A 27,481-nucleotide genomic window follows, 5' to 3' on the forward strand; every position below is an offset into this window, starting at 1 on the left:
GTTGCATAGGTCCAAGAAGATGATGGCGATATAGGTGGAAGAATAACTGAGTGAGAGTGGATTATGAAGAGGACAAGGAACCAATATATTAATCCACTGAGACTTTAGAGTTATTTGTTACAGCAACCGGCATTTGTAGACAGATACATTCCCACCTATCCAAAGTACATAAGTCAACTTTTTCCATTAGCAAGCTATTCTTTCACTATAAAAATACTTTCAAAATTTAAATTTTGGAATAAGGAAAAGATATTAACTACCAGCCGGGTGTGGTGGCTCACACCTGTAATCCCAGCACTTTGGGAGGCTGAGGCAGATGGATCACTTGAGGCCAGAAGTTTGAGATCAGCCTGGCCAATATGGCAAAACCCCGTCTCTACCAAAAATTTAAAAATATTAGCTGGGCATGGTGGTATGTGCCTATAGTCCCAGCTACTCAGGAAGCTGAGGCAGGAGAATCGCTTGAACCCAGAAGCAGAGGTTGCAGTCAGCTGAGACCGCGCAACTGCACTCCAGCCTGGGTGACAGAGCTAGACTCCATCTCAAAGGCAAACAAGCAAACTCCTTTCAAGGTTGTGCTGGAGCCTCTAAGAACTATCAGACTCCATTAGGACTCTGCACTTTTCACTGCCTTTGAACCATTTTACAACTCTTTATAAATTACAGATAACCAATAGCAAAACAAATGATTCTCTAAACAAGCAAATTAAATATCCGGAAAAGGGACAACCCTTGCAGCTTGGAAAAAGTCAATCTTGCATCCATCTGTGAATTCAACAATTTTTGACTCCACATAGATTTGTGGGGTTTTTTTTAATTGTACTTTAGGTTCTGGGGTACATGTGAAGATCATGCAGGTTTGTTGCATAGGTACACACATGGCAATGTGGTTTGCTGCCTCCATCCCCCTGTCACCTACATCTGGCATTTCTCCCCATGTTATCCCTCCCTGACTCTCCACCCCTCCCCCGCTGTCCCTCCCTTGGCCCCCCACAACAGACCCAGTGTGCGATGCTCCCCTCCTTATGTCCATGTGCTCTCATTGTTCAACACCGGCCTATGAGTGAGAACATGTGGTGTTTTTCTGTTCTTGTGTCAGTCTGCTGAGAATGATAGTTTCCAGATTCATCCATGTCCCTACAAAGGACACAAACTCATCGCTTTTTATGGCTGCATAGTATTCCATGGTGTATATGTGCCACATTTTCCTTGTCCAGTCTATCGTCAATGGTCATTTGGGTTGGTTCCAGGTCTTCGCTATTGTAAACAGTGCCGCTATGAACATACGTGTGCATGTGTCTTTATAATAGAATGATTTATAATCCTTTGGGTATATACCCAGTAATGGGATTGCTGGGTCAAATAGAATTTCTATGTCTAGGTCCTTGAGGAAGCGCCACAACCATTGTGGAAAACATTCCACAATGGTTGAACTAGTTTACACTCCCACCAACAGTGTATAAGTGTTCCTATTTCTCCACATCATCTCCAGCATCTGTTGTCTCCAGATTTTTTTAATGACCACCATTCTAACTGGTGTGAGATGGTATCTCAACATGGTTTTGATTTGCATTTCTCTAACAATCCGTGATAATGAGCATTTTTTCATATGTTCGTTGGCCTCATATATGTCTTCTTCTGAAAAGTGTCTGTTCATATCCTTTGCCCACTTTTGAATGGGTTTGTTTGTTTGTTTCTTATAAATCTGTTTTAGTTCTTTGTAGATTCTGGATACTAGCCCTTTGTCAGATGGGTAGACTGCAAAAAATTTTCCCATTCTATTGGTTGCCAGTTCACTCTAATGATCGTTTCTTTCGCTGTACAGAAGCTCTGGAGTTTAATTTTATGTCTCGTTTGAGTCAGTTATGGTATTTTCCTGGCTTCTTCAAAAATAATGAGTTAAATAAAATCTCTGATGTGTTTACTTTATATCTGTAAGGGAATCATGACATGATTATACCTTATTTTAAAATTTATATTTTAATAAGTATGAATTATTGTGGTCCTTCAAAACATCACTAAAACATGGTTTTAAAGTAAGAGTGTTTTGATATAGTGAGGGGGATTAAGAGAAGAATGAAGCCTCTTGGGATCCCAGGACAGTCCTGGGGAGGTGTGGTCAGTGCTCGAATGAAGAATGCAAAGTAAGAATGGTGACCAGGAAGAAGGAAGAAAAGGCTTCCAGTTTCCACTGGAAACAAACTTCTTGCATCAGAATTTTCCCCATGGTTTGCCCCACCTTCTTCTTACTGAGTAGTGGAGTAAACAAATGAGTTGTCTTTCTGTCTCTCTGTGGCTTCCATGGCTGGATCCTGAGCTGTCAGATCTAGTTGACGACTACTCTTCACCTTAACTCTGTGTGCATGGCCTCTATTTCCCAAGTAGCAGGCAGGGCTCAGAAGCCCAAGGCTCTGGTTCTGTGGGATGTGCAATACTTTATCAGGTTTGTGATAAACAAATCCAGGTGGTAGTTTACCCAGTGCCTATGGCTGATTTCACATAAATCTTCTGCCGTTGAAAGTTGCCACTATGACTTTGGGTTTACCTCAAGGATTCATCAGATCCCCTCTGCTCTAAACAGTCACTATCCTCTTTCAGGAGAAGCAGGTTGAAAATTCAAATCCCATTATTTCTAAAAGATTTCAGCCCTGCAGGAAAACTGAGAGATGGAAGGTGTAAATCAAAAGCCCCTAAGTTGTAAGCACTTCATTTTAAATTTCTTCCCTGGGTCTTGATAATATGTGTGTTTGTAAAGTTTATTTTGAAGGTTCTTCACATGAATTGACCAGGACCTGTTGTTGACCATGTAGCTATATTTTGTGCCAGACTCTGTAAATCATTCTGTGCAAGCAGAAAGGTTCTGAGTTGGAAAAGCAGAACCCTGTGGCTATTAATTCTCAAATGCTGAAATGAAATAAACAAGCTGACTTCAACTTCACCTGATCACTAAGCTTAGCTCAAGGCTTTACCATCCTATTTTATGGTCTCAGTTGGAGATAGGGAAAAATTACTTAATTGCTGGGTTTTCTGAAATGCAAAAGTTAAGTGCATTCTTTCTCTGATCCAGATAAAGTAAAATTTGGGAGACTCCAAATATTCCAGATTCTTATTAGAGTGGACCAAGAGCATTTAATTAAGTAATTCACCTTAATTAGCATCATGTAACTGAAAATCAAGAGATAAGGACCTGTTTTGACTACTTTCTCAATTTTGTTTTAACACAATTGGAAACTCTTTAACATCTTCTTGTTTACTTTGCCCTGTATTCAGAGGACAATTTATGCTTAATAGCTTCCTTTCTGAGAAATTTCCCAGTTATCCTAGTGCTTCCTCTTAATTCCAAGAGAAGCCTACTAGATATTTACATATTTCAGTAATTCCCCAACTGAGCCTATAAGTGCATTCTGATTACAAAGAAATTAGTTCACAGCATTCTCCTCAGATGTAATATGTCTTATTAAGGTTTTTATTAACTGTAGTGGATGAAGAGATTAATTTCTGGATTAGTTCCAAGATTCTTTTTCTGGCTCTTCAAAGGAAAAGTGACTGCTAAATTTTCCCATAAGAAGTGCATTTGTGGGAAGATTCAAGATGGCGCAGTAAGAACAACTCAGGATCACAGCTCTCACTGAACGCTCAGAAGGTGAGTCAAAGTCACATTTCCAGACGGATCTTTGTGGCCCACAGAACGGGGAAATTCCCAGGTGTAGGAAAGACACGAGACGCAAGCACAGCCGTTTTCGCTGTTGCGGCCGCTTCGGCCAGCGCCGCAACACAGCACCACTCCGCAACAATCCGCACAAAACACACTGGCCCAGGTGCCCTGCTAAACCGGCAATCTGAGATTTGGGAGGGCAGATTAGCATATCCATCTGATTAAACGGGACTTGGATAGTGAGCCAGACCAGGAGATTCCTGGGAAGTGGCGTTTGAGCCAGCGCAGTGGCTCACTGCATAGGAAATCACACAGATCCCGGCGCCCTAACAGTGGGCAACCGAAACACCTGGGAGAGAGCCATCCATTCAACTTAAAAAAAAAAAAAGAAAGGAGCTCTGAGGCAGGGAGCCAGGCGAGCAGGCTTGGTGGGTTTCACCCCCACAGGGACAAACAAAACAGCAATTCGAAATGCTCCAAGTGGAGAGTTTCACTGTGGGCACAGCTGAACCCAGGATGGTGCAGCTCGGTGGGGGAGGGGCGTCAGCCATTACCGAGGCAATCCGCCCCTACTGAGGTACACTCCCATTGCTGACGCAGCCTGCTGTTGCCGAGGCAACCCACCATAACAGAGAGACTCCGCTGCAGGGCGGAGCCCGCGACTGCAGGGCAGAGCCCACAGCGACAGGGCGGACCCCACATCAGCAAGGCGGAGCCTCAGCAGGCAAATAGTGACTAGACTGCCTCCTAGCTGGGCAGGATAGTGCAACAGACACTCATAAAGAAAGCCCCAACTCCCCGAGACAGAGCATCTGAGGGAGAAAAGGGGATTTAAGAGTTCTGCTGCAGCAGACATAAATGTAGCAGCCTAACAGCCCTGAATGAACAACGAGCTCACAGCTCAGCACTTGAGCTCCTATAAAGTACAGACAGTCTCCTCAAGCAGCTCCCTGACCCCTGTATATCCAGAGTCACCTCAAAAAGGACTGATCAGACTGACATTAGGCAGGCACCATTCTGGGATGAAGATCGCAGAAGAAGAAACTGGTAGCACCCATCACTGTTCTGCAGCTGCTACAGGTGTACCCCAGACAAGCAGGGCCTAGAGTGGACCTCAGCAGTCATACAGCAAAGGGGCTAGACTGGTAGAAGGAAAACCAAGTAACAGAAATACCTCATCATCAACAATCTGGGCATCCACTCAGAGATCCAATCGAAAAGTCAGCAACTACTCAGACAACAGGTGGATAAATCCACAAAGATGGGAAGAAACCAGCGCAAAAAGGACGAAAACACCCGAAGCCAGAACACCTCACCTCCTACAAAGGACCAAAACTCCTCACCAGCAAGGGAACAAAGCTGGACAGAGAATGACTGTGACGAAATGACAGAATCAGACTTCAGAAGGTGGGTAATGAGAAACTTCTGTGAGCTAAAAGAACATGTTCTAAATCAATGCAAAGAAACTAAGAACCTTGAAAAAAGATTTGAAAAAAGATTCAAGGAAATGATAAGAAGAATGGATAACTTAGAGAGGAATATGAATGAATTGAAGGAGCTGAAAAACACAACACGAGAACTTCACGAAGCATGCACAAGTTTCAACAGCCGAATTGACCAAGCAGAAGAAAGAATATCAGAAGTCAAAGATCAACTCAATGAAATAAAACGAGAAACCAAGATTAGAGAAAAAAACGCAAAAAGGAATGAACAAAGTCTCCAAGAAATGTGAGACTATGTGAAGAGACCTAACCTACGTTTGATAGGTGTACCAGAAGGGGACGAAGAGAACGAATTCAAGCTGGAAAATACTCTTCAGGATATTATCCAGGAAAATTTACCCAACCTAGCAAGGCAGGCCAACACTCAAATCCAGGAAATACAGAGAACACCACAAAGATACTCCACAAGAAGAGCAACCCCAAGTCACATAATCATCAGATTCACCAGGGTTGAAATGAAGGAGAAAATACTAAGGGCAGCCAGAGAGAAAGGTTGCGTCACCCACAAAGGGAAGCCCATCAGACTCACAGCAGATCTCTCGGCAGAAACTCTACAAGCAAGAAGAGAGTGGGGCCCAATATTCAACATTCTTAAAGAAAAGAACTTTCAACCCAGAATTACATATCAAGCCAAACTGAGTTTCATAAGTAAAGGATAAATAAAATCCTTTGCGAACAAGCAAGTACTCAGAGATTTTGTCACCAACAGGCCTGCTTTACAAGAGCTACTGAAAGAGGCACTACACATAGAAAGGAACAACCAGTACCAGCCATTCCAAAAACGCACTAAATGCTAAAGAGCATCAACAAAATGAAGAATTTTCATCAACTAATGAGCAAAAAAGCCAGCTAGCATCAAAATGGCAGTATCAAATTCACACATAACAATATTAACCCTAAATGTAAATGGGCTAAATGCACCAATCAAAAGACACAGACTGGCAAATTGGATAAAAAATCAAAACCCATCGGTGTGCTGTATCCAGGAAACCCATCTCACATGCAAGGATACACAAAGACTCAAGATAAAGGGATGGAGGAAGATTTACCAACAAATGGAGAGCAAAAAAAAGCAGGAGTTGCAATTCTCATCTCTGATAAAATAGACTTTAAAGTAACAAAGATCAAAAGAGACAAAGAAGATCATTACTTAATGGCAAAAGGATCGATACAACAAGAAGAGCTAACGATCCTAAATATATACGGACCCAATACAGGAGCACCCAGCTATATAAGGCAAGTTCTTAATGACTTACAAAGAGACTTAGACTCCCACACAATAATAGTGGGAGACTTTAACACTCCACTGTCAATATTAGACAGATTAACCTGACAGAAAATTAACAAGGATATCCAGGGCTTGAACTCAGACCTGGAACAAGCAAACCTGATAGACATTTACAGAACTCTCCACCCCAAATCCACAGAATATACATTCTTCTCAGCACCACATCACACCTACTCTAAAATCGACCACGTAATTGGAAGTAAAGCACTCTTCAGCAAATGCAAAACAACTGAAATCATAACAAACAGTCTCTCAGACCATAGTGCAATCAAGTTAGAACTCAGAATTCAGAAACTAACCCAGAATCGCACAGCTTCATGGAAACTGAACAACTGTCTCTTGAATGTTGACTGGATAAATAATGAAATAAAGGCAGAAATAAAGAAGTTCTTCGAAACCAACAAGAACGAAGACACAACATACCAGAATCTCTGGGACACATTTAAAGCAGTCTCCAGAGGAAAATATATAGCAATAAGTGCCCATATGAGAAGAGTGGAGAGATCCAAAATTGACACACTATCGTAAAGATTGAAAGAGCTAGAGAAGCAAGATCAAAAAAACTCAAAACCCAGCAGAAGACAAGAAATAACTAAGATCAGAGCAGAACTGAAGGAGATAGAAACATGAAAAACTCTTCAAAAAATCAATAAATCCAAGAGCTGGTGTTTTGAAAAGATCAACAAAATACACAGACCACTAGCCAGACTGATAAAAAAGAAAAGAGAGAACAACCAAATAGATGCAATAAAAAACAATAAAGGGGAAATCACCACAGATTCCACAGAAATTCAAACCATCATCAGAGAATATTACAAACAACTCTATGGACATAAACTAGTAAACCTGGAAGAAATGGATGAATTCCTGGACACCTGTGTCCTCCCAAGCCTAAACCAGGAGGAAGCTGAAACTATGAATAGACCAATAACAAGGTCTGAAGTCGAGGCAGCAATTAAGAGCCTACCACACAAAAAAAGCCCAGATCCTCATGGGTTCACAGCCAAATTTTACCAGACACACAAAGAGGAGCTGGTACCATTCCTTCTAAAACTATTCCAAATAATCCAAAAAGAGGGAATCCTTCCCAAATCATTTTATGAGACAACATCATCCTGTTACCAAAACCCGGCAGAGACCCAACAAGAAAAGAAAACTTCAGGCCAATATCCATGATGAACATAGATGCAAAAATCTTCAATAAAATGCTGGCAAGCCGATTGCAACAGCAAATCAAAAAGCGTATCCATCATGATCAAGTAGGATTCATCCCGGGGATGCAAGGCTGATTCAACATACGCAAGTCTATAAACGTAATTCACCACATAAACAGAACCAAAAACAAAAACCACATGATTATCTCAATTGACGCAGAGAAGGCATTTGACAAAATACAACAGCCCTTTATGCTAAAAACCCTCAACAAACTCAGTATTGGTGGAACGTATCTCAAAGTAATAAAAGCTATTTACGACAAACCAACGGCCAATATCATATTGAATGGGCAAAAACTGGAAGCATTCCCTTTGAAATCCCGCACTAGACAAGAATGCCCTCTTTCACCACTCCTATTCAATATAATACTGGAAGTTCTAGCCAGAGCAATCAGGCAAGAAAAAAAAATAAAGGGTATTCAAATAGGAAAGGTGGAAGCCAAATTGTCACTATTTGCAGACGACATGATAGTATACCTAGAAGACTCCATCGCCTCAGCCCAAAAACTCCTGAAACTGATAAGCAACTTCAGCAAAGTCTCTGGATATAAAATCAATGTGCAAAAATCACAAGCATTCCTATAAACCAATAACAGACTTAAAGAAAGCCAAATCAAGAACGAACTGCCATTCACAATTGCTACAAAAAGAATAAAATACCTAGGAATACAACTCACAAAAAATGTAAGGGACCTCTTCAAGGAAAACTAAAAACCACTGCTCAGTGAAATAAGAGAGGACACAAACAGATGGAGAAACATTCCATGTTCATGGTTAGGAAGAATTAATATCATGAAAATGGCTATACTGCCAAAAGTAATTTACAGAATCAACGCTATCCCCATCAAGCTACCATTGACTTTCTTCACAGAACTGGAAAAAACCACCTTGAACTTCATATGGAACCAAAAGAGAGCCTGCATAGCCAAGTCAATTCTAAGCAAAAAGAAACAGCGGGGGGCATCACACTACCAGATTTCAAACTATACTACAAGGCTACAGTAATCAAAACAGCATGGTACTGGTACCAAAACAGAGATATAGACCAATGGAACAGAACAGAGGCATTGGAGGCAACACAACATATCTACAACCATACAATCTTTGATAAACCTGACAAAAACAAGCAATGGGGAAAGGATACCCTGTTTAATAAATGGTGTTGGGAAAACTGGCTAGCCATCTGTGGAAAGCAGAAACTGGACCCCTTCCTGACACCTTACATAAGACCTGGCACCATAAAAACCCTAGAAGAAAATCTAGGCAAAACCATTCAGGACATAGGAGTAGGCAAGGACTTCATGACCAAAACACCAAAAGTATTGGCAACAAAAGCCAAAATAGACTAATGGGACCTAATCAAACTCCACAGCTTCTGCACGGCAAAAGAAACAGTCACTAGAGTGAATCGGCAACCAACAGAATGGGAAAAAATTTTGCAGTCTACCCAACTGATAAAGGGCTGATATCCAGAATTTACAAAGAACTCAAACAGATTTACAGGAAAAAAACAAACAAGTCCATTCAAAAATGGGCAAAGGATATGAACAGACACTTTACAAAAGAAGACATACATGAGGCCAACAAACATATGAAAAAATGCTCATCATCACTGGTCATTAGAGAGATGCAAATCAAAACCACATTGAGATACCATCTCATGCCAGTTAGAATGGTGATCATTAAAAAATCTGGAGACAACAGATGCTGGAGAGGATGTGGAGAAATAGGAATACTTTTACACTGTTGGTGGGAGTGTAAACTAGTTCAACCATTGTGGAAGACAGTGTGGCGATTCCTCAAGGCCTTAGAAATAGAAATTCCAATTGACCCAGCAATCCCATTACTGGGTATATATCCAAAGGACTATAAATCGCTCTACTATAAGGACACATGCACACGAATGTTCACTGCAGCACTGTTTACATTAGCAAAGACCTGGAACCAACCCAAATGCCCATCGATGATAGACTGGATTGGGAAAATGTGGCACATATACACCATGGAATATTATGCAGCAATCAAAAATGATGAGTTTGTGTCGTTTGTAGGGACATGGATGAATCTGGAGAACATCATTCTCAGCAAACTGACACAAGAACAGAAAATGAAATACCGCATATTCTCACTCATAGGTGGGTGATGAAAAATGAGAACACATGGACTCAGGGAAGGGAGTACCAAACACTGGGGTCTAATGGGGGAATAGGGTAGGGACAGTGGGTGAGGGAGCTGGGGAGGGATAGCCTGGGGAGAAATGCCAAATGTGGGTGAAGGGGAGGAAGGCAGCAAAACCATATGTGTACCTATGCAAATGTCTTGCATGTTCTGCACTTGTACCCCAAAACCTAAAATGCAATTAAAAAAAAAAAGAAAAGAAATGCATTTTTAATAAAGGAAATGTGATTTTTTTTTCTGATTCTCTAATTCAATATAATTTAATTATGAAAATACAGAGAAGAGCTTCAGCTTCTGGGAAGCATTGAGTCTATTATCTCACACAGATCATGAGAAGAAATCAAATCAAGATAGATAGTTTGGAGCCAAGATATTCAGGTTTAGGTTTACAGAAGTCCCTTCCTAACCAGGAAGTTCAAATTCATTTTTAGTGAACCTCTGGTACCATAACCCACGGTATAACAGCTCCTACAGGACATTAAAGAAACAAAAAGATAAAATATATTCAAACCAGGAAACTAAAACATTTAAAACACTACATAATAATAATAATTTTACTATAGTCAGAAGTGAGATACAAAAAGACAACTTGATTCTCAGACCTGGGGAAGTACTGAACCAGCATCAGAGAGAATCAGGTTTATAAATGTCTCAATTCCATCTAGGTAATGCAACAGTTGTTGTCCTTCTTTGGTAGGAGCTATCAAAGGCTTTATCTCTATAAAACAACCTAATTAACTATTTGGTAAATTTTTAAATTGCTCAACCACTCTGTGAGAATGCAATCTGATTTTCTTCTGATTCAGAGGCTAAGCTAATCAATGTAATTGGCCCAACACTTCCAAAGTCTAATAATTTCTACAGTGAAGAATCACTCAAAGTTCATTCCAAAAAAAAACATAAAATGTAAGATTACATTCTGGAAAAAACTAGCCTCAAAACACTCTCTAAAGTTTATGGCCAGAAAGCAGGCTATAGTTTGTGGACTACTGAGGACTCTGTATATGTTACAAAACACTTTGGAGTAAGTAGAAGCAGCGAAAATAACAATGAAACAAAGTTCTACCTGCCATGTGAGAGTTAAGCTTCCTGTCGCTTATAAGCATGATGGAAAGCCCTTCACATCTGATCAAGTTACCATGTTTTCCAGAAATTAAACTCCTGCCATCTAAAGACCTTGCCCCCCTTCCACATTACTATCCAGTAGCATCCCCTTTCTCTTCACAACTGTGCTTGAAAATTTCATGCCCAGAATGGCGATCAGCTGGAAGAAAAATCCCTTTTAAGGATCAACAGTACTCCACGCTGTGTGCTAGATGCTCTGAGGTTCCCTCCAAAAATAAGCAAAATGAGACAGTGCAGTGATTAGAAATTAAATAATACTGACAAATGACTGGAAGCATTTCAAAAGCAAGGGCTTGGTGTGAATTAGAGTTCCCAGGAAAGCCTTCAGCCAGATCCAGGTGTAGAACAAGGAAAGGGGAGATGACTATTCTAAGAACGAAAAACAGTGGTAGACAAAGTGGGTAGGGAATGTTCGATGCATGTTCTGGTGACAGTGACAACAGACTAATAAGAAAGAGGTCTCAGACAGAGTGAAAAAGAAAAGCATAGGAAGATGGACCAGACAGCACACAGAGATCCCTAAATATATCGAGAGTTTATAAAAGCAATAAATAGATTTTAAGAAATGCTTCTGACCCATGAACTGTTGGCTCCTCTGATTTCCTGACCTAAATCTCTGATTCCTTGTTTTAACATTTAATCTCTTCTTCACTTTTGTTTCATTGTGTTTTCACTTTGCACCATCAATTCTTTTGAATTTCAAAAATATCTTCAGCTTCCTGAGGCCAGCTTGACAGTTCATTTAGGAGATCCTACATAACCCCCTACTTACAGTATTGCTTCTGTGAACCCTGAGTCAGGAGATGCAGCTGGTCTATAGGGCTATTATTTTAACAACCAAGATTTATTTTTCTTCCTCAACTTAAGCACATCCTCAGGGAGACTTTCCACCTGAGGGGTTAGCTGAGTGCTCTGGAAATACTAAATTGTACACGTAGGTAGTCATGGTGGCCACTGAACTGTAGCAACACTCAACTAACTCTATTTTACAGGTTTCCTTCATTACATTAGCGTTTGAGACTTAGACTTGCTTCACATTCATTTTCTCAAAAGAAAATTTAGAGGGAGGGGAAGGGAATTTGCAGTGTTCCACAGCTGACCTGGGCAAAGTAAAGTGTCTGGGTTCCTCTGAGTTCTGCCTATGACTCTTGGAATGAATGAATTCCTGAAGCCTCAGTGCTGTCTGCCTGAGATTTTTGATGTGAAATTCCTAAAATTCCTAACTGTGAAAACATCATTAAATGTCAGTCTTTAAGAAAAACTTCAGACGGTCCACAAAATTATCTATGCCATCAATCCTTTTCGCTTTCCAAATACCTTAATGTGTCTTATGTTAAAGGAAAACAAGAATTTGACAGTAACCAATATCCAGAACTGTTCATCAGAAGTCTCATGAACATTAAAATAAAAGAAAAACACAGTATACTTTACATTCTTTTTAGGCTCGCACCTGCTTTTCTTTAGGCTTGGCCAGTTCTCTGACTCTTGGTTCTAATGAATTCTGTGTTTGTAGTTCGCAGTGCACATCTGGTGAGCACAGCTGGGAATGAGCAGCAGAAAGGAAGTCTATTCATTTTTGGGTAGTTAACCTATTTATAACCTACCTTGTGCTAAAAAGAGGATTTGGAGTTTCTAGCAAAAATAGGTACAATAAATAGGATATAAATACACGGAAAACCCAGGCAATAAGTGCATTTAAAACTTACTAAAATCCTGAGTTTGTTGAATCCTCTACCACAAGCATATAGGTATTCTTCCCTAGAAATTCCCAACTACTATAAATCCACAAGTAACCAACAATTCAAATGGAGAGATCTATGAAGAAAAAATATATCAGACTTAAAAGGCATCCTTCTCTTAGGTGTTCATTTCTCTTATGTTTAGTTTCTTTTACATGTTTATCCTCACGAGGCAGAGATCATCATCTCTGCTTTAAACTCTAGCACCAGGGTGTCTTACCTAATGTGAAAAAAGAGGTCTGCACCCAAGTCTTTGCTTCTCCGGTCTAGAAAAATAATTCCACTCTTTCCAAAGAAAGAGGGAATAGCAGCTGGACACAGTGGCCCATGCCTATATTCCCAGAAATTTGGGAAGCCAAGGCAGGCAGATCACCTGAGGTCAGGAGTTCAAGACCAGCCTGACCAACATGGAAAAATCCTGTCTCTACTAAAAATAAAAAATTAGCCAGGTATGGTGGTGCATGCCTGTAATTCCAGCTACTCGGGAGGCTGAGGCAGGAGAATTGCTTGAACCCAGAAGACAGAGGTTGCAGTGAGTCGAGATCTCACCATTGCACTCCAGCCTGAGCAACAAGTGAAATGGGGATGGAAGGACTCCCAGGTGTCGGGCAGATACCTACCCAAGGAAGCTCATATTGGGAGATGCTGACTTATCCTGGAAACAGGTGTCTGAGTATACACATCCATGGTTCAGATTTAGGAGTCTATAATGTGACCATGAGCTTTCTGGGAAAATTAAATCATGAATATTGACTTTGTTTGATCTCTATGTGATTATAAAAAGCTGAAGGTTTTCTTAAGGCACATTAATCCAACACACAAAAGATCATTAAAAGTAATATAAAGTTTTACTCATGGGGATTCCATTCACAATGTACAGAAATACTTCTGAAAATTCTCTTTCTCCTTCTCCCTACATAAACAGAAGCTGCCTAACCCCTGGAGCATGATCAGTAGATTCGGTCTAAGACAGTTGTTTTATAGAAGTAGCATTCAGGTATCAGTAATTTTTATAGCTCTCTAGGAACTATAATAAATGGATTCCAATGCGCAGCTAAGATTGAACGCGGTCGTCTGGGGGTTTTAGCCAATCTACCATCTCTCTTTGTGCTGGTTACATTGGGCTGAGATTTCTTTCCTTCCACTCATTCTATACACATACTTAATTACCTTAATCTTGGCAGCTTCAAGCAAACCTTTAAGCCATAGCTTAACATGTTATACATCAAAATACACTGACATTTGTTGCAATGAGGAGCTGTTTGAAATCTCACACTTCCCACTATTTTTTGCAAGGCATCTTTTCCTTGTTGCCACAGTCTGTGTTGCACTATATTAAGTATTCAATCTCAGCTACATGTTAAGTGTTTTAAATGAATAATAAGAAAAAGGAGGACGAGAAGAAAGAGAGCACTGACATATTTTAGGGCTAAGGGTCTCACTTCCTCACAGTCAAGTGCTGTGTTTCCAGAAGGCCCACTTCCCACACTTAGGCTGCAATTCATTCTACCCTCCTACCAATTCAAAACACATACATCTTATGTTCCTCTCCCTTTCATCTTGCCAAATTAGCAGCTAATGAACTTGATAAATTAATCCCTTATAGAGCATAATAAATGATAATATCTTAATGAGTTGTTCTATCCAGATAGAAGATATCTATCTTTCTAAGGCCTTCTGAAGATACATATCCACGCAAAGTAAGGCTCTAATACTGGAAAGCAGGCACTGCGTGAGAACAGCAAGGCTGATATAAATTAGAGGATCAGACAGTGCATCTCTGAAGTCACATCTCAAATGAGATGGCTGCCCGCTTAAAGCTAGCCCTGGTAATAAGTGATAACTCAGTCCCCCACTGTAGAACCGCTCAGCCAATGACCTCACATCTATGGGACCACACTCTGCCCCATGACTTTACATCTCTTTACCTGTCAGCCTCTCACTCTTTTCAGAACATACAGCACACACTTTGCAGGTGCTCAATGAATGTCTGGTTAAAAGACAGATACATGAGTGCTTCCCTCCATTCCTCTGTTTTTCACAAACATCCCTAGACCATTAATTGAGCACCACGTTTGTTAAGGATTTCCAGAGAAAAATATACACTTCCTCAATCAAGTGTCCATTCCAATGTCAGATGTAGAATTTTGAAAAAAGTAAAGACAGCTACAAGAATTCTCAATTAAAAAGCCAATAGGTTTATCCACCTGGAACATCAATCAAACTCTAAAGTAGCCAAAAATGGTCTCTTCCTGAGATGAAACAATGCCACCCTCAAGCTCTCATCCAGAAGTCATGAACTCAAACCAAATAAAGATAATAATTTAACAAGATTGGTCATGGGATTCTTAGAGGATAGAAGAGACAGGCGCATATCACTGACAAGAAGAAAACAGAACAACACAGAAACCATGAGTGATAGGTTGGACTGCCCCCTGGCTACTTCCATTCCATCAATCACATGATCACATTCCACTTGCTAACCATTGTTCAGAAATAGGCATGTGACCTAATCTCAGCCAATCAGGGGTATGATATAGTCTACTGGGGAATTCTTGAAAGGCTGCCTCTCTCTTAAGAAAGAAGCACAGTGGCTCAAACATGCAATCCCAGCACTTTAGGAGGCTGAGGCAGACAGATCACCTGAGGCTGAAAGTGCAAGACCATCCTGGCCAATATGGCGAAACCCTGTCTCTACTAAAAATACAAAAATTAGCTGGGCCATGGTGGCATGCACCTATAATTTCAGCTATTCAGGAGGCTGAGGCAGGAGAATTACTTGAACTTGGGAGGTGGAGGTTGCAATGAGCCAAGATCACACCACTACACTCCAGCCTGGGAGATAGGGAGATGGGGAGTGGAAAGAGGGAATGGCGGAAGGGGGTAATCGGGGAAGGGGGAAGGGGAAAATGGGGAAGGGGGAAAGGGGAAGGGGGAAGGGGGCAGGAAGGAAGGGAGAAAGGGGGAAGGGAGGAAGAGGGGAAGGGAGGAAGGGAGGGGCACAATGGGCCAGGCACAGTGGCTCATTCCTGTAATCCCAGCACTTTGGGGGGCTGACATGGGCAGATCACTTGAGGTCAGGAGTTCAAGATCAGCCTGATCAACATGGCAAAACCCTGTCTCTACTACAAATACAAAAATTACAGGCATGGTGTGTGCCCATAATCCCAGCTACTGGGGAGGCTGAGGTGGGAGAATCACTTGAACCCTGAAGGTGGAGGCTGCAGTGAGCCAAGATCACACCACTGCACTCCAGCCTAGGGGAGAAAATAAGACTGTGTCTCAAAAAAGAAAGAAAGAAGGAAAGAAAGAACACAGTAAAAAGAGTTGCCTTCCTTCTCTGAACAATGTCTTGTCTGGATGTGGAACCTGAAATTGTTGCAGCCATTGCAACTAAAAGGAAGCCAGCCTGAGGGACAAGTCAACACACCAAGGATAGTGATACAGCAAAATGGGAAAAAAACTTATGTCACTGATGACAATTGGGCTTCTGCATCAATAGACCCAGGAGCTCTATCTCTAGACTTCTTGTTTTGAGGAAAAAAAATGTATTTCTTCATTCTATAAACCAATTTAACTTAGGATTTCTACTACCTATAACTGAAGGCATCCGAACAAATATAGCAAGCAAACAGAAGTGAATCACCAGGTATTAATTACATTGAAAATAAACATTAAAATAAATATGTTGACTCATCTTTGGTCATATTGATTTTTACACTTCAAAGAGGATAATTGTGTGATTTATCATAGCAACAGGATAAGAAGCGGTGTGGGTCACAGTGTCTGCTCTCTGTACAGGTTCTTGTCAATAAATGTAAAAATGAACCTGTTAGATGAGAGAAGAAATGAATTCTGTACATCAGCTTCCTCTATGCTACTAACATTTGAACAATCAGCCAATACGCCTCAATCAAAACATGGAACTTTCACTCCCAATTCTCTCTATCCCAACAACACACAGTTCACTCCACATTCACATTTCCCTGCAGCAAGATGAAGAAACTAAGTTCTCTCCCTCCAAAGCTTCAGAGGCAATGCATACATGATGGTGCAGAAAACGGAAGTGCAGAGAATTTGAGGTCTCAATTTACCGCTTTGCCTTAGAAAGTCATCTATGTTCTGCTCTTGGCACTTCACAGGATATGAGACTATAATCTATTCCAAGAGTTTGCAAAGAGTTTGCATTATTTTTAGTTCACTACCCACCTCAATCTGTTCATTTTTAAAAATTTACATGGGTTTCAGCGTTTACTTTGGAATACCATTCATATTGTAAAACTGGAGGTGACAACCTAGAAATAAAACAACCCATTTAAAAATAGGAATGAAGTAGACAGCCAATCAAAGTGTTATTATATTAAATAGAATTACTTTTCAAAGGATCTCAGAGTTTACATTTTTATTGATTCATTACAGGAAAAAGTATACTTAATTTTACAATGTTTACACTCTGAGCATAGCTGCCATGAGGCTCTGCTTTCAAAATGACACTGCTCCTTGAATACCTATTGAAATCTGAATCCGTTTTCTATGGCTGCTATAACAAATTACCAGAAGGCTTCAGACAACACAGATTTATTACCTTGCAGTTCTGGAGGTCAAAAGTCTGAAATGGGTCTCACTGAGCTCAAACCAAGATGTTGGCAGGGCTGCATTCCTTCCAGAGGCCATGGAGGAGAATCCGTTTCCTTGCCTTTTCCAGCTTCTAGAGGCTGACAGCATTCCTTGGCTGATGGCTACATCACTCTGACCTCTGCTCCCATCATCACATCTTCTCTGATTCTGAATCTCCTGCTTCCCTCTTATAAGAACCTTTGTGATTATACTGAATCCACCCAATAATCCAGGATAACCTTCCCATTCCAATTTAAAGATCCTTAACTGTTTTTGTTTTTTTTTTTGGCAGGGTCTTACTCAGTCACCCAGGCTGGAATGCAGTGGCATAATCATGGCTTACTGCGGCCTTAAATTCCTGGTGATACGGTTTGGCTGTGCCAACACCCAAATCTCATCTTGAATTGTAATTCCCATGATCCCCTGTGTCCTGGGAGGGACCTCATGGGAGGTGCTTCAATTATGGGGGCAGTTTCCCCATGCTGTTCTCATGGTAGAGAGTGAGTTCTCACACGATTTGATGGTGTTATAGGGGGCTTTTCCCCACGTAGGTCTGTACTTTTCCTCCCTGCTACCATATGCAGAAGGACATGTTTGCTTCCCCTTCTGCCAGGATTGTAAATTTCCTGAGGCCTCCCCAGCCCTGCAGTACTGTGAGTCAATTAAACCTCTTTCCTTCATAAATTATCCAGTCTCAGGTATCTCTTCATAGGAGCATGAAAACAAACTCATACACCTGGCTCAAGTGACCCTCCCACCTTAACCTCTTGAGTAGCTGGAACTACAAGCACATGCCACCCTCAGCTAACTTTCTGTAGCTGTTGTAGAGATGAGGTCTTTCTATGTTTCCAGGCTGTTCTCAAACTCCTGGCCTCAAACGATCCTCCTGCCTCAGCCTTTCAAAGCACTGGAATTACAGGCATGAGCCACTGTGCCCAGCCTAAAGATCCTTAATTTAATCAAATCAGTAAAGTCTCTTTTTCCATGTAGGGTAATGTATTCACAGGTTCCAGATATTAGAACATGGACATCTTCAGGGAGCCATTGTTCTTCCGACCACAAAATCCATCACAGAAAAAAAAGGGGTTTTACTACTTTACCTGATCTGAGAGTATTTAGTAAACTGCATCATTTAATTTGATCTACATGTTGTTATTTGTTTTGAATTATTAGGAGAATTCCTGTCCTTCCAAGAAAAGATGGCAGGCTAATAAAATCCGAAACCCAGACCCTCCTCAAACACAATCTTCTCACAGTGAGAAGAACACTTTGAAATATTTTTTCCTTTGTTTGGTTCCCAGGAAGCCCACAATGCTAAAACCATGTTGACAAAAAGAATATTTTAGGAAAAGAAGCAACAACAGCAAAAAGTAAGAGACACCTAGAGAAATAGTAAATAATAATAATAAGTCTGATTTTTAAAAAAAAAAACTCAGGATCTGAAGAAATCACTTATAAAAGCATAACAAATTACTAAACCGGTATCACTAATTTAAGAAACTTTAGCTGTGTCTCACGCCTGTAATCCCAGCACTTTGGGAGGCCAAGGTGGGCAGATCATCTAAGGTCAGGAGTTTGAGACCAGCCTGGCAAACATGGTGAAACTATGTGTCTACTAAAAATACAAAAATTAGCCTCGTGTCATGGAGGGTAGCTGTAATTCCAGCTGCTTGGGAGGCTGAGGCAGAAGAATCATTTGAACCTGGGAGGTGGAGGTTGCAGTGCCCGAGATTGCACCACTGTACTCCATCCTGGATGACAGAGTAAGACTCTGTCTCAAAAAAAAAAAAAAAAAAGAAACTTTAGCTGGGCAAGGGGCCTGAAATCAGAAGTCAGGACAGGAGGACAACAGAGCTTTTTGTCCTCAGTTTCAAGCATGACAAGCCTTAAAATTGAACTGCTATTAGCCAAAACAGGGAACAAGCCAGGTGTTCATCAACAGGTGACTAGATGAGCAAAATGTGTTATATCCATAAAACTGAATATTAGTCAACTATATATATGTGTGTGTGGATGTGTGAGCACATGTGTGTATGTTACATATAAGGAACAAACTACTGACACACATACATACAACATAGTTGAATCTCAAAATTATTATGCTAAGTGATCTAAGCTGGACACAAAATCATATATACCATTTGATTTCATTTGTACAAAATTCTAGGAAATGCAAACTAATGTACAGTGACCAAAGAAGACCAGTGGTTACCTGAGGGAGGGATGAATGGCAAAGGGGCATGAGGAATCACTGGGGATGAAATGATGGAAATGTTCTGCATCATGACTGTGATGGGGGTTGTATGGGTGTATATAATTCTGAGACTCATCAAATTGAATGCTTTCAGTGAGTGCAATTTATTGTGTATAATATGCACCTCAATAAAGTTGATTCCTTAAAAATCTGACTCCTATTAAGTGGTAAATTTGTGTTGAGGAGCATGATAATACCACAGCCCAAATGATCATTTTAGCCTTGAATCAGAGCTTCCCTATATTTTTCTAAGACCCTCCAATTACTTATAATTATTCATAGATGGCAAGTTCACTTTGTAAGGGGTGATACTTGATTTCTTTGACCAGAGATCCAGGGTAGATGTCATATGATGCCCCTGCTTCTGTGCTAAGGCAACCCTGTCTCCCTCACTCCTCCCTCCAATAAAGTACTAGTCTCTGAATATCCATCCCATCCATCCTGAAAGGCTGTTCAACTGTACATATTATATGCTTCCATATTATAAAGCTGTGCACAGCCTGAGGAGTCACTTTATGTGTAGATTTTTGTCTGTTTTTAACCTGCTCTGTAATAAGTTATCTTTGTAGTTTGTATTTTATTTCATTCATTTCAAACCTGCTCATGTAGAACAGAAGCATTTCAAACTAAACATTCATTCACTTGTTCACAGACCAGAGTTCATCTTATTTTGTGTTTGTTTGACAGTATTTTGATATTATAATGTTTTGATACCCATATAAGTTTTTATCAGTTTCATATGACATGTTTTTAAAGTAACCATTGTCCAGTGCATGCTGAATTGGCCAGAAAATAATTCAGGAAATGTTGTCTGCCCACTAGAAGTCCATCCCTTATTATCTTCTCTCCTTCCTGTAGCATATTCCACAGGAAGTCCCATCTACATTTCAACTACAACCTGTATGCCAATCTATAGATGCTACTCCCAGAACTACATCCAGAGCAAAATCCCAGAACTCCCAAATTTTCAATAAAATGTCCCCTAAACTAGTATTTTTTACCAGTTTTTCTGACTCTTAAATCTAACATCTGCCACACTGAAGGAATCAATGGGCCCAGCTGTTAAAGACTAGAGCATTTCAGAGAAGAGTTTCTTTGGAGAAGAGATCACTCCACCTCCAGTCAAAGGAATATGGCCTCAAGGAGTCACTCAGAGCCTAATAGTGTCTCCCTCTGACAAGAGGAGAGGGACAGACTGGGGAGCTTCCCTGCCAATGGGGAAGGAAGTGCTGAGCTAAGGAGCAGCCTGTGTCCTCCAAGTCTCTCGCCACAAGCATGAGCCACGAATAGACAGTAAGCATGGAGTGGTCTGGACACCCTAGTGGCTGAAATGAAATCGTGTTTGACATAGCAATGCAGCCACAAGACTGAACAGGAAAGTCATGGGACTGTCCAACTGCTCACCTTCAAGCAGGGGAAGAAGTTCCCCTAGGGAACAAATTACCAAAGGACAGAGTGGAACAAGAATGCATTTGTTCTCCAACTCTATCCCCTGGTGCTGTTTGTCCGGGCATCCTGGTTGCACATATCTCCTCCCCGTGCAGATGTCCTCCTAAAGCCTACTGCTGTCTTCCAACTGGGAAAGAAAAACTGAATTTCTTCCAAAAATCAGGCAACTGTGCTCATGATAGGCAGTTAGAGACTCTTTGGAGCCTGGCTATTTAAGAGCATAAATAAAAACTCATTGAAGAAGTAACTAACAATTTTTAATGTTTAATTATTAGTTATTTCTTCAATGAGTTTATATTTATACTCTTAACCACCACCCATAGATGTAGAAACTACTCATAAATATAGAAAACCCATTTTTCTCTACAACAGATAGCAATGAAAGAAGGCTGTCACCTTAGAAACATAAAAGAAGGAGAGAAGGAAGGAAAAGGGAAATACACATGCCTCTTACCCAAGCCTTGATTCTGCTGTTCCCATTCAATGGCATCTGGCACCTGGTAGGTGGCTCCCTCCAAGAGGTCCATGTTTCCCTGCTCTAAACCTGGTTCCTGGGAGGTGACAGCAGGGAGAGTAAACCCTGGCAGCTCAGTGTCACCATCCAAGCCCTCATCCAGCGAGTCTGCATCTTTATCTTCCTCATCTTCATCCTCATCTTCCTCTTCTTCATCTTCATCTTCTTCGTCCTCTTCATCCTCATCTTCTTCTCCCTCTAGGCAAAAAGAAATCAAAGGGAAACATAGAGACATATAATGAGTTTATGCCGAAACAAATGAATCATTTGAAATGATCCAAACACTACAAAATAACTGTTTGGTGTTTTGAAACACATCTTTATAGCCAAAGTTAGACAATGTGAACTTTGCAGGATTATATACCCACGTATGTCCTAGAGTTTAAACTTTCAAAACCATAGTTATGTCAGATAAGTATCAGGCAGATGTTTATTGGGAGTCAAAGTTCAGGTAATATGATTTGTTATTAAAGATATTTATACAATAAATTGTTTTATTTTTGCTGTTTTCTGGAGATCATTAAATGTTTATCATTTAGCACACTGCAGTACTAACAGAACTTAAAATAAGCTGTTCCCATCCCTTTACAGCTCATAATGTTAATGGAGAGAATTCGTTATTTTGGCACAGTTTTTTTCTGTTTATCTGTATCAGTGAGTAGAACTCACAATGGTAAGTGAAGAGCACATGAATTCACCTTGCATCTTGTTCTCTCTAAGAAAGAGCAATCCAAGAAACTGAAAATAATTTCATCAACATTCTCAATTCAACTCTAAAAGAACTGGGAAATGGGATATTCACCAGGAGTGGTCAGAAAGGCAACACATTAAAAATTACCATTATCTTCATTGTAAGACTTAACATTCACAATTCTAGATTTTTTTAAAAAGACAAGGTCTTACTCTGTTGCCCACACTGGAGTGCCGTGTCATAATCATAGTTCACCGCAGTCTTAAACTGAACTCAAGCAATCCTCCTCCCTCAGTCTCCCACAATGCTAGGATTACAGGTGTGAGCCATGGCACTTCACCACAAGTTGTCATTTTCAATGCTTCAAGTGGAGTGAGTTTAAGGAACATAAGATCCCCAATTTTGTAGGCCAGGCACGGTGGCTCATGCCTGTAATCCCAGCACTTTGGGAGGCCAAGGTGGACAGAACAACTGATGTCAGGAGTTTGAGAATAGCCTGACCAATGTGGAGAAACCCCATCTCCATTAAGAATACAAAATTAGCCAGGAGTGGTGGCACATGCCTGTAATCCCAGCTACTCGGGAGGCTGAGGAAGGAGAATCACTTGAACCCGGGAGGCGGAGGTTATGGTGAGCTGAGATGGTGCCACTGCATTCCAGCCTGGGCAAGAAGAGCAAAACTCCATCTCAAAAAAAAAAAATCCCCAATTTCATTTTGTTTCACCAATGTTAATTTCCTAGCAATACTTCAAGGCCCCATCCTCACCATGGATGCACCCCTGAAGCTCTTGATAAGTGCCCACAAAGTCCACAGAAGGCCTTCCCTTTGGTCTCTCCCCTTGACTCTTGGCACAGCAGTTACTGCAATAGGTAACTCTCCTCCTATGGTGGAGAAAAGAAGGGAAGAAGGACAACCAGAGCCCAAGAACTTGGAGACTCTCCTTTTCTGCTTCTACACAACTTTCTCCACACATACTCCCTTCCTCTATCATTTAGAGGTTAAGTTTTAAAAAATGTCACCTTTAATCATTTTTAATTTTTATATATCCTTTAACTTGGTAGAATTAATACCTGTAACTACTCTAAAAATTCAACAAATATTTATCAGCCCCTAAGGCGTGCTGTTGCAGACACTAGGGATAGAGCAATAATGTCTCTGCCATCATGGAATCCATATGCCACTCAGAAAGACTCACAGCAAACAAATAATAGACAGATAACTCTACACTCTCATTAAAACTGGCAAGAAGATAGAAAATGCCAGACACTGCTATTTTAGAAAGGGAGATTAAAGAAAGCTTTTCTGACAAGGTAAAGTATTTTTTTTCTTTGTGTGTGTGTGTGTGTGTATGTGTGTTTGTGTGTGTGGTTTTTTTTTCTTTTTTAAGAAAGTGAAAAAGAAAGAAAGGAAGAAAAAGGAAGAAAAGAAGAATGAAAAAAGAGAGAGAAAGAAAGACAAAAAGAATGAAAGAGAGAAAGAGGAAGAGAGAACGCAATCTTGCTCTATTGCCCAGGCTAGAATGCAGTCTAAAAATGGGTATTAAAAACCTCTTTTATGCCAATAAATGTGATTAACAAAGGAGACAGGAAGGAATAAGGGAGGAAAATAACATAAAAGCAGCCAACCAATATTTCATTTAAACCTATGAAATGCTATGCAATTACTGAGGAGTAATTTACTTCCAATTATGCAGTCACTGTTAGAGTAGGTGTGATGTGATACTGATAAGAATGTATGTTTTGTGGATTTAGGGTGGAGAGTTCTCTAAATGTTTATTAAGTTTACTTATTTCAGGTCTGAGTTCAAGTCCTGGACATCCTTGTTAATTTTCTGTCTTGTTGATCTAATATTGACAATGCAGTTTTAAAGTCTCCCACTATTATTATGTGGGAGTCTAAGCCTCTTTGTAAGTCATTAAGAACATGCCTTATGTATCTGGGTGCTCCTGTATTGGGTACGTATATATTTAGGATCATTAGCTCTTCTTGTTGCATTGATCCTTTTACCATTATGTAATGTCCTTCATTGTCTCTTTTAGTCTTTGTTGCTTTAAAGTCTATTTTATCAGAGATGAGAATTGCAACTCCTGCTTTTTCTCTCTCTCTCTCTCTCTCTCCATTTGGTTGGTAAATCTTCCTCCATCCCTTTGTTTTGAGTCTTTGTGTATCCTTGCATTTGAGATGGGTCTGGATGCAGCATACTGATGGGTTTTAGCTTTTTATCCAATTTGCCTCTCTGTGTCTTTTGATTGGGGCATTTAGCTCATTTAAATTTGGGATTGATATTGATATATATGAGTTTAGTACTGCCATTTAATGCTAGCTGGCTGTTTTGCTCATTAATTGATGTAAATTCTTCATTATGGTGATGTTCTTTACCTTTTGGTATGCTTTTGGAATGGCTGATATTAGTTGTTCCTTTCTATGTGTAATGCTTCTTTCAGAAGCTCTTGTAAAGCAGGCCTGGTGGTGATGAAATCTCTGAGTACTTTCTTGTTAGCAAAAAATTTTATTTTTCCTTCACTTATGAAGCTTAGTTTGGCTGGATGTGAAATTCTGGGTTGAAAGTTCTTTTGTTTAATGATGTTGAATATTGGCCCCAACTCTCTTCTGGCTGTAGGGTTTCTGCTGAGAGATCTGCTGTGAGTCTGATAGGCTTCCCTTTGTGGGTAACCTGACCTTTTTCTCTGGCTGCCCTTAGTATTTTCTCCTTCATTTCAACCCTGGTGAATCTAATGATTATGTGCCTTGGGGTGGCTCTTGTTGAGGAATATCTTTGTGGTGTTCTCTGTATTATCTGGAGTTGAGTATTGCCCTGCTTTGCTAGGTTGGGAAAGTCTTCCTGGATAACATCCTAAAGAATATTTTCCAGCTTGGATTCATTCTCTTCGTCACATTCAGGTACACCTATCAAATGTAAATTAGGTCTTTTCACATAGTCCCATATTTCTTGGAGACTTTGCTCATTCCTTTCTAGCCTTTTTTATCTAACCTTGTCTGCTCATTTTATTTCATTAAGTTGGTCTTCCACCTCTGATATCCTTTCTTCTGCTTGATCAATTCGACTGTTAAAGCTTGTGGATACTTCGTGAAGTTCTCGTATTGTGTTTTTTGGCTCTATTAATTCACTTATATTCCTCTCTAAATTATCTATTCTCGTTAGCATTTCGTCAAACCTTTCTTCAAGGTTCTTAGTTTCTTTGCATTGCGTTAGAACATGTTCTTTTAGCTCACAGAAGTTTCTTATTATTCACCTCCTGAAGCCTGATTCTGTCAATTAATCACATTCATTCTCCATCAGGCCTTGTTCCATCACTGACAAGGAGCTGCGATCCCCTGTAGGAGGAGAGAGATTCTAATTTCGGGTGTTTTCAGCCTTTTTGCACTGGTTTCTTCCCATCTTTGTGGATTTACCCACCTGTCGTCTTTGTAATTGCTGACTTTCAGACTGGGTCTCTGAGTGGACGTCCAGCTTGTTGGTGATGAAGTTTTTTCTGTTTCTTAGTTTTCCTTCAGCAGACACCCCTCCCCCACAGAGCTGGACCTTCCCAGGTTCAGCTGTGCTTGCTGTGAAACTCTCAATCTTCATCACTTCCAATTGCTGTTTTTTTGATGGGGTGGGACCAGCCGAGCCCAATCACCTGGCTCAGTCTCAGAGCCTCTTTTTTTTTTTTTTTTTTTTTTCGTTGAACAGTTGACTCTCTCTCCCAGGTGTTCCAGTTGCCTGCTGAAAAGGTGCTGGAATCTATGTAATTTCCCCTGCGACAACCCACTGTGCCAGCTGAAACAGCAGCGTTGAGATTCGTGGCACTTTTCTGCCTGGGAATCTTCTGGTCTGGCTCCCCAGCTTCAGTCCTCTTTTCAATCAGCTGAATGGGTGACTCTGACTTACCAGAGCTCCAAACGCCAACTAAAAGGGCACCCAGTACCGTATACTCCGCACTGAGAACCGCCATGCCAGAGCACCGGCAAAACAGCCGCGCTGGTCAAAAGAGTCACACTGGCGACGTGTGGGGCTCCTCCGCTGGTAATCTCCTCATCTGTGGGCAACAAAAATTCATCTGGAAGTGTAGCATCCACTCACTCTCTGTGCTTTCACTGGGAGCTACAATCCTGAGCTGCTGCTAATCGGCCATCTTGGATCTCTCTCCCAAGGTAAATTTCGAACAGAGGACATACTGAAATAATGAATTCTCTTGTTTAATTTAGATCAACATCTACAGGAAGAGCATTCCCAGTGGAGGAAATAGCAAGGACTTAATCCTTGAGGCAGGTGTGGCCTTGCTGTGTTCAAAGAATGGCAAAGAAGCTTCTTGGGCTGCGAGAACCAGGGCAAATACAGGAAATGAGGCAGGAAGAAGTGGGCAAGGGCCAGATCTGACTTCTTTCTTTTCTTTTCTTCTTTCTTGTTGTTGTTGTTGTTTGTTTGTTTGTTAGTTTGTTTTTTGAGGCTTTTGTTTATTTCAATAGGTTTTTTGGGAACAATTAGTGCTGACTTATATTTTTAAAGAATGACTCTAGCAACAGGGGTGGAGAACACACTGTGTCAGAGCAAGAGATGAAGCAGAAAGGCTAATAAGGGGTCCATTTAAAAACCAGGAATAGATTATGGTGCTTTGGACTAGGGTACAGTCTGGAAAGAGCAGAGAGGTGCTGAGATCTGGGATAAAATTTGAAGGTAGAACCCTGCTGATGATTATAATGTGAAATGTAGGAGGAAGATCCCACATGGCTGAAAATGAGACCTAAAAGATAGTCAAAGCAAGAATTTTCATTTGAGATATAGTAACTATGTGACAGCCTATGGCATCCAAGGAAATGCTGGAGGTCTAGGGATGTTTCAAAGCTAGAGATAAAAGTTTGGGAATCATCAGCTTATAAATAATATCCAAAGCCTTGAGACTGGCTGAGATTATCAAGAGGGGGAGTACAGACAGAAAGGGAAATGGTCCAGACCACATTCCTGGGCAAAGCCACCATTTAGAGGGTGACCAGCAGAGGGAGATCTGCACAGGAGACAGGAGTGACCACTGGGGTGGGAGAAAAACCAAGGAGAGTGTAGTGTCAGGGAGGGCAAATGAAGAAAGCATTTCCAAGGGTCCGAGTAAGAGACTGAGGATGTTCTCTGCCTTGGGCACTGGGAGGCCATGGGTGACCTTGACAAAAGTTGTTCCTGAGGAATGACAAGGACAAAGGCAGGTTGGAGTGGTTCAAAAGATTAGAAGACATAAGCAAACAAACGAAAAATTCTTACC

General features: G+C 40.7%; 1 protein-coding gene across 4 annotated transcripts in view; it reads right to left on the minus strand.

Annotated features, from left to right (window-relative positions):
- ARMH4 (armadillo like helical domain containing 4) overlaps positions 1-27,481 on the minus strand; it is a 200,317-nt gene that overhangs the window by 71,316 nt on the left and 101,520 nt on the right. For all 4 annotated transcript variants that reach the window (XM_078335032.1, XM_009006090.5, XM_054239979.2 and 1 more), the window contains exon 5: positions 21,476-21,733. In XM_078335032.1, the coding sequence (XP_078191158.1) occupies positions 21,476-21,733 (258 nt within the window). The remainder of the gene's footprint in view (positions 1-21,475; positions 21,734-27,481) is intronic.

Source organism: Callithrix jacchus, chromosome 8, assembly GCF_049354715.1.
Source record: "Callithrix jacchus isolate 240 chromosome 8, calJac240_pri, whole genome shotgun sequence".
Lineage (NCBI taxonomy): Eukaryota > Metazoa > Chordata > Mammalia > Primates > Cebidae > Callithrix > Callithrix jacchus.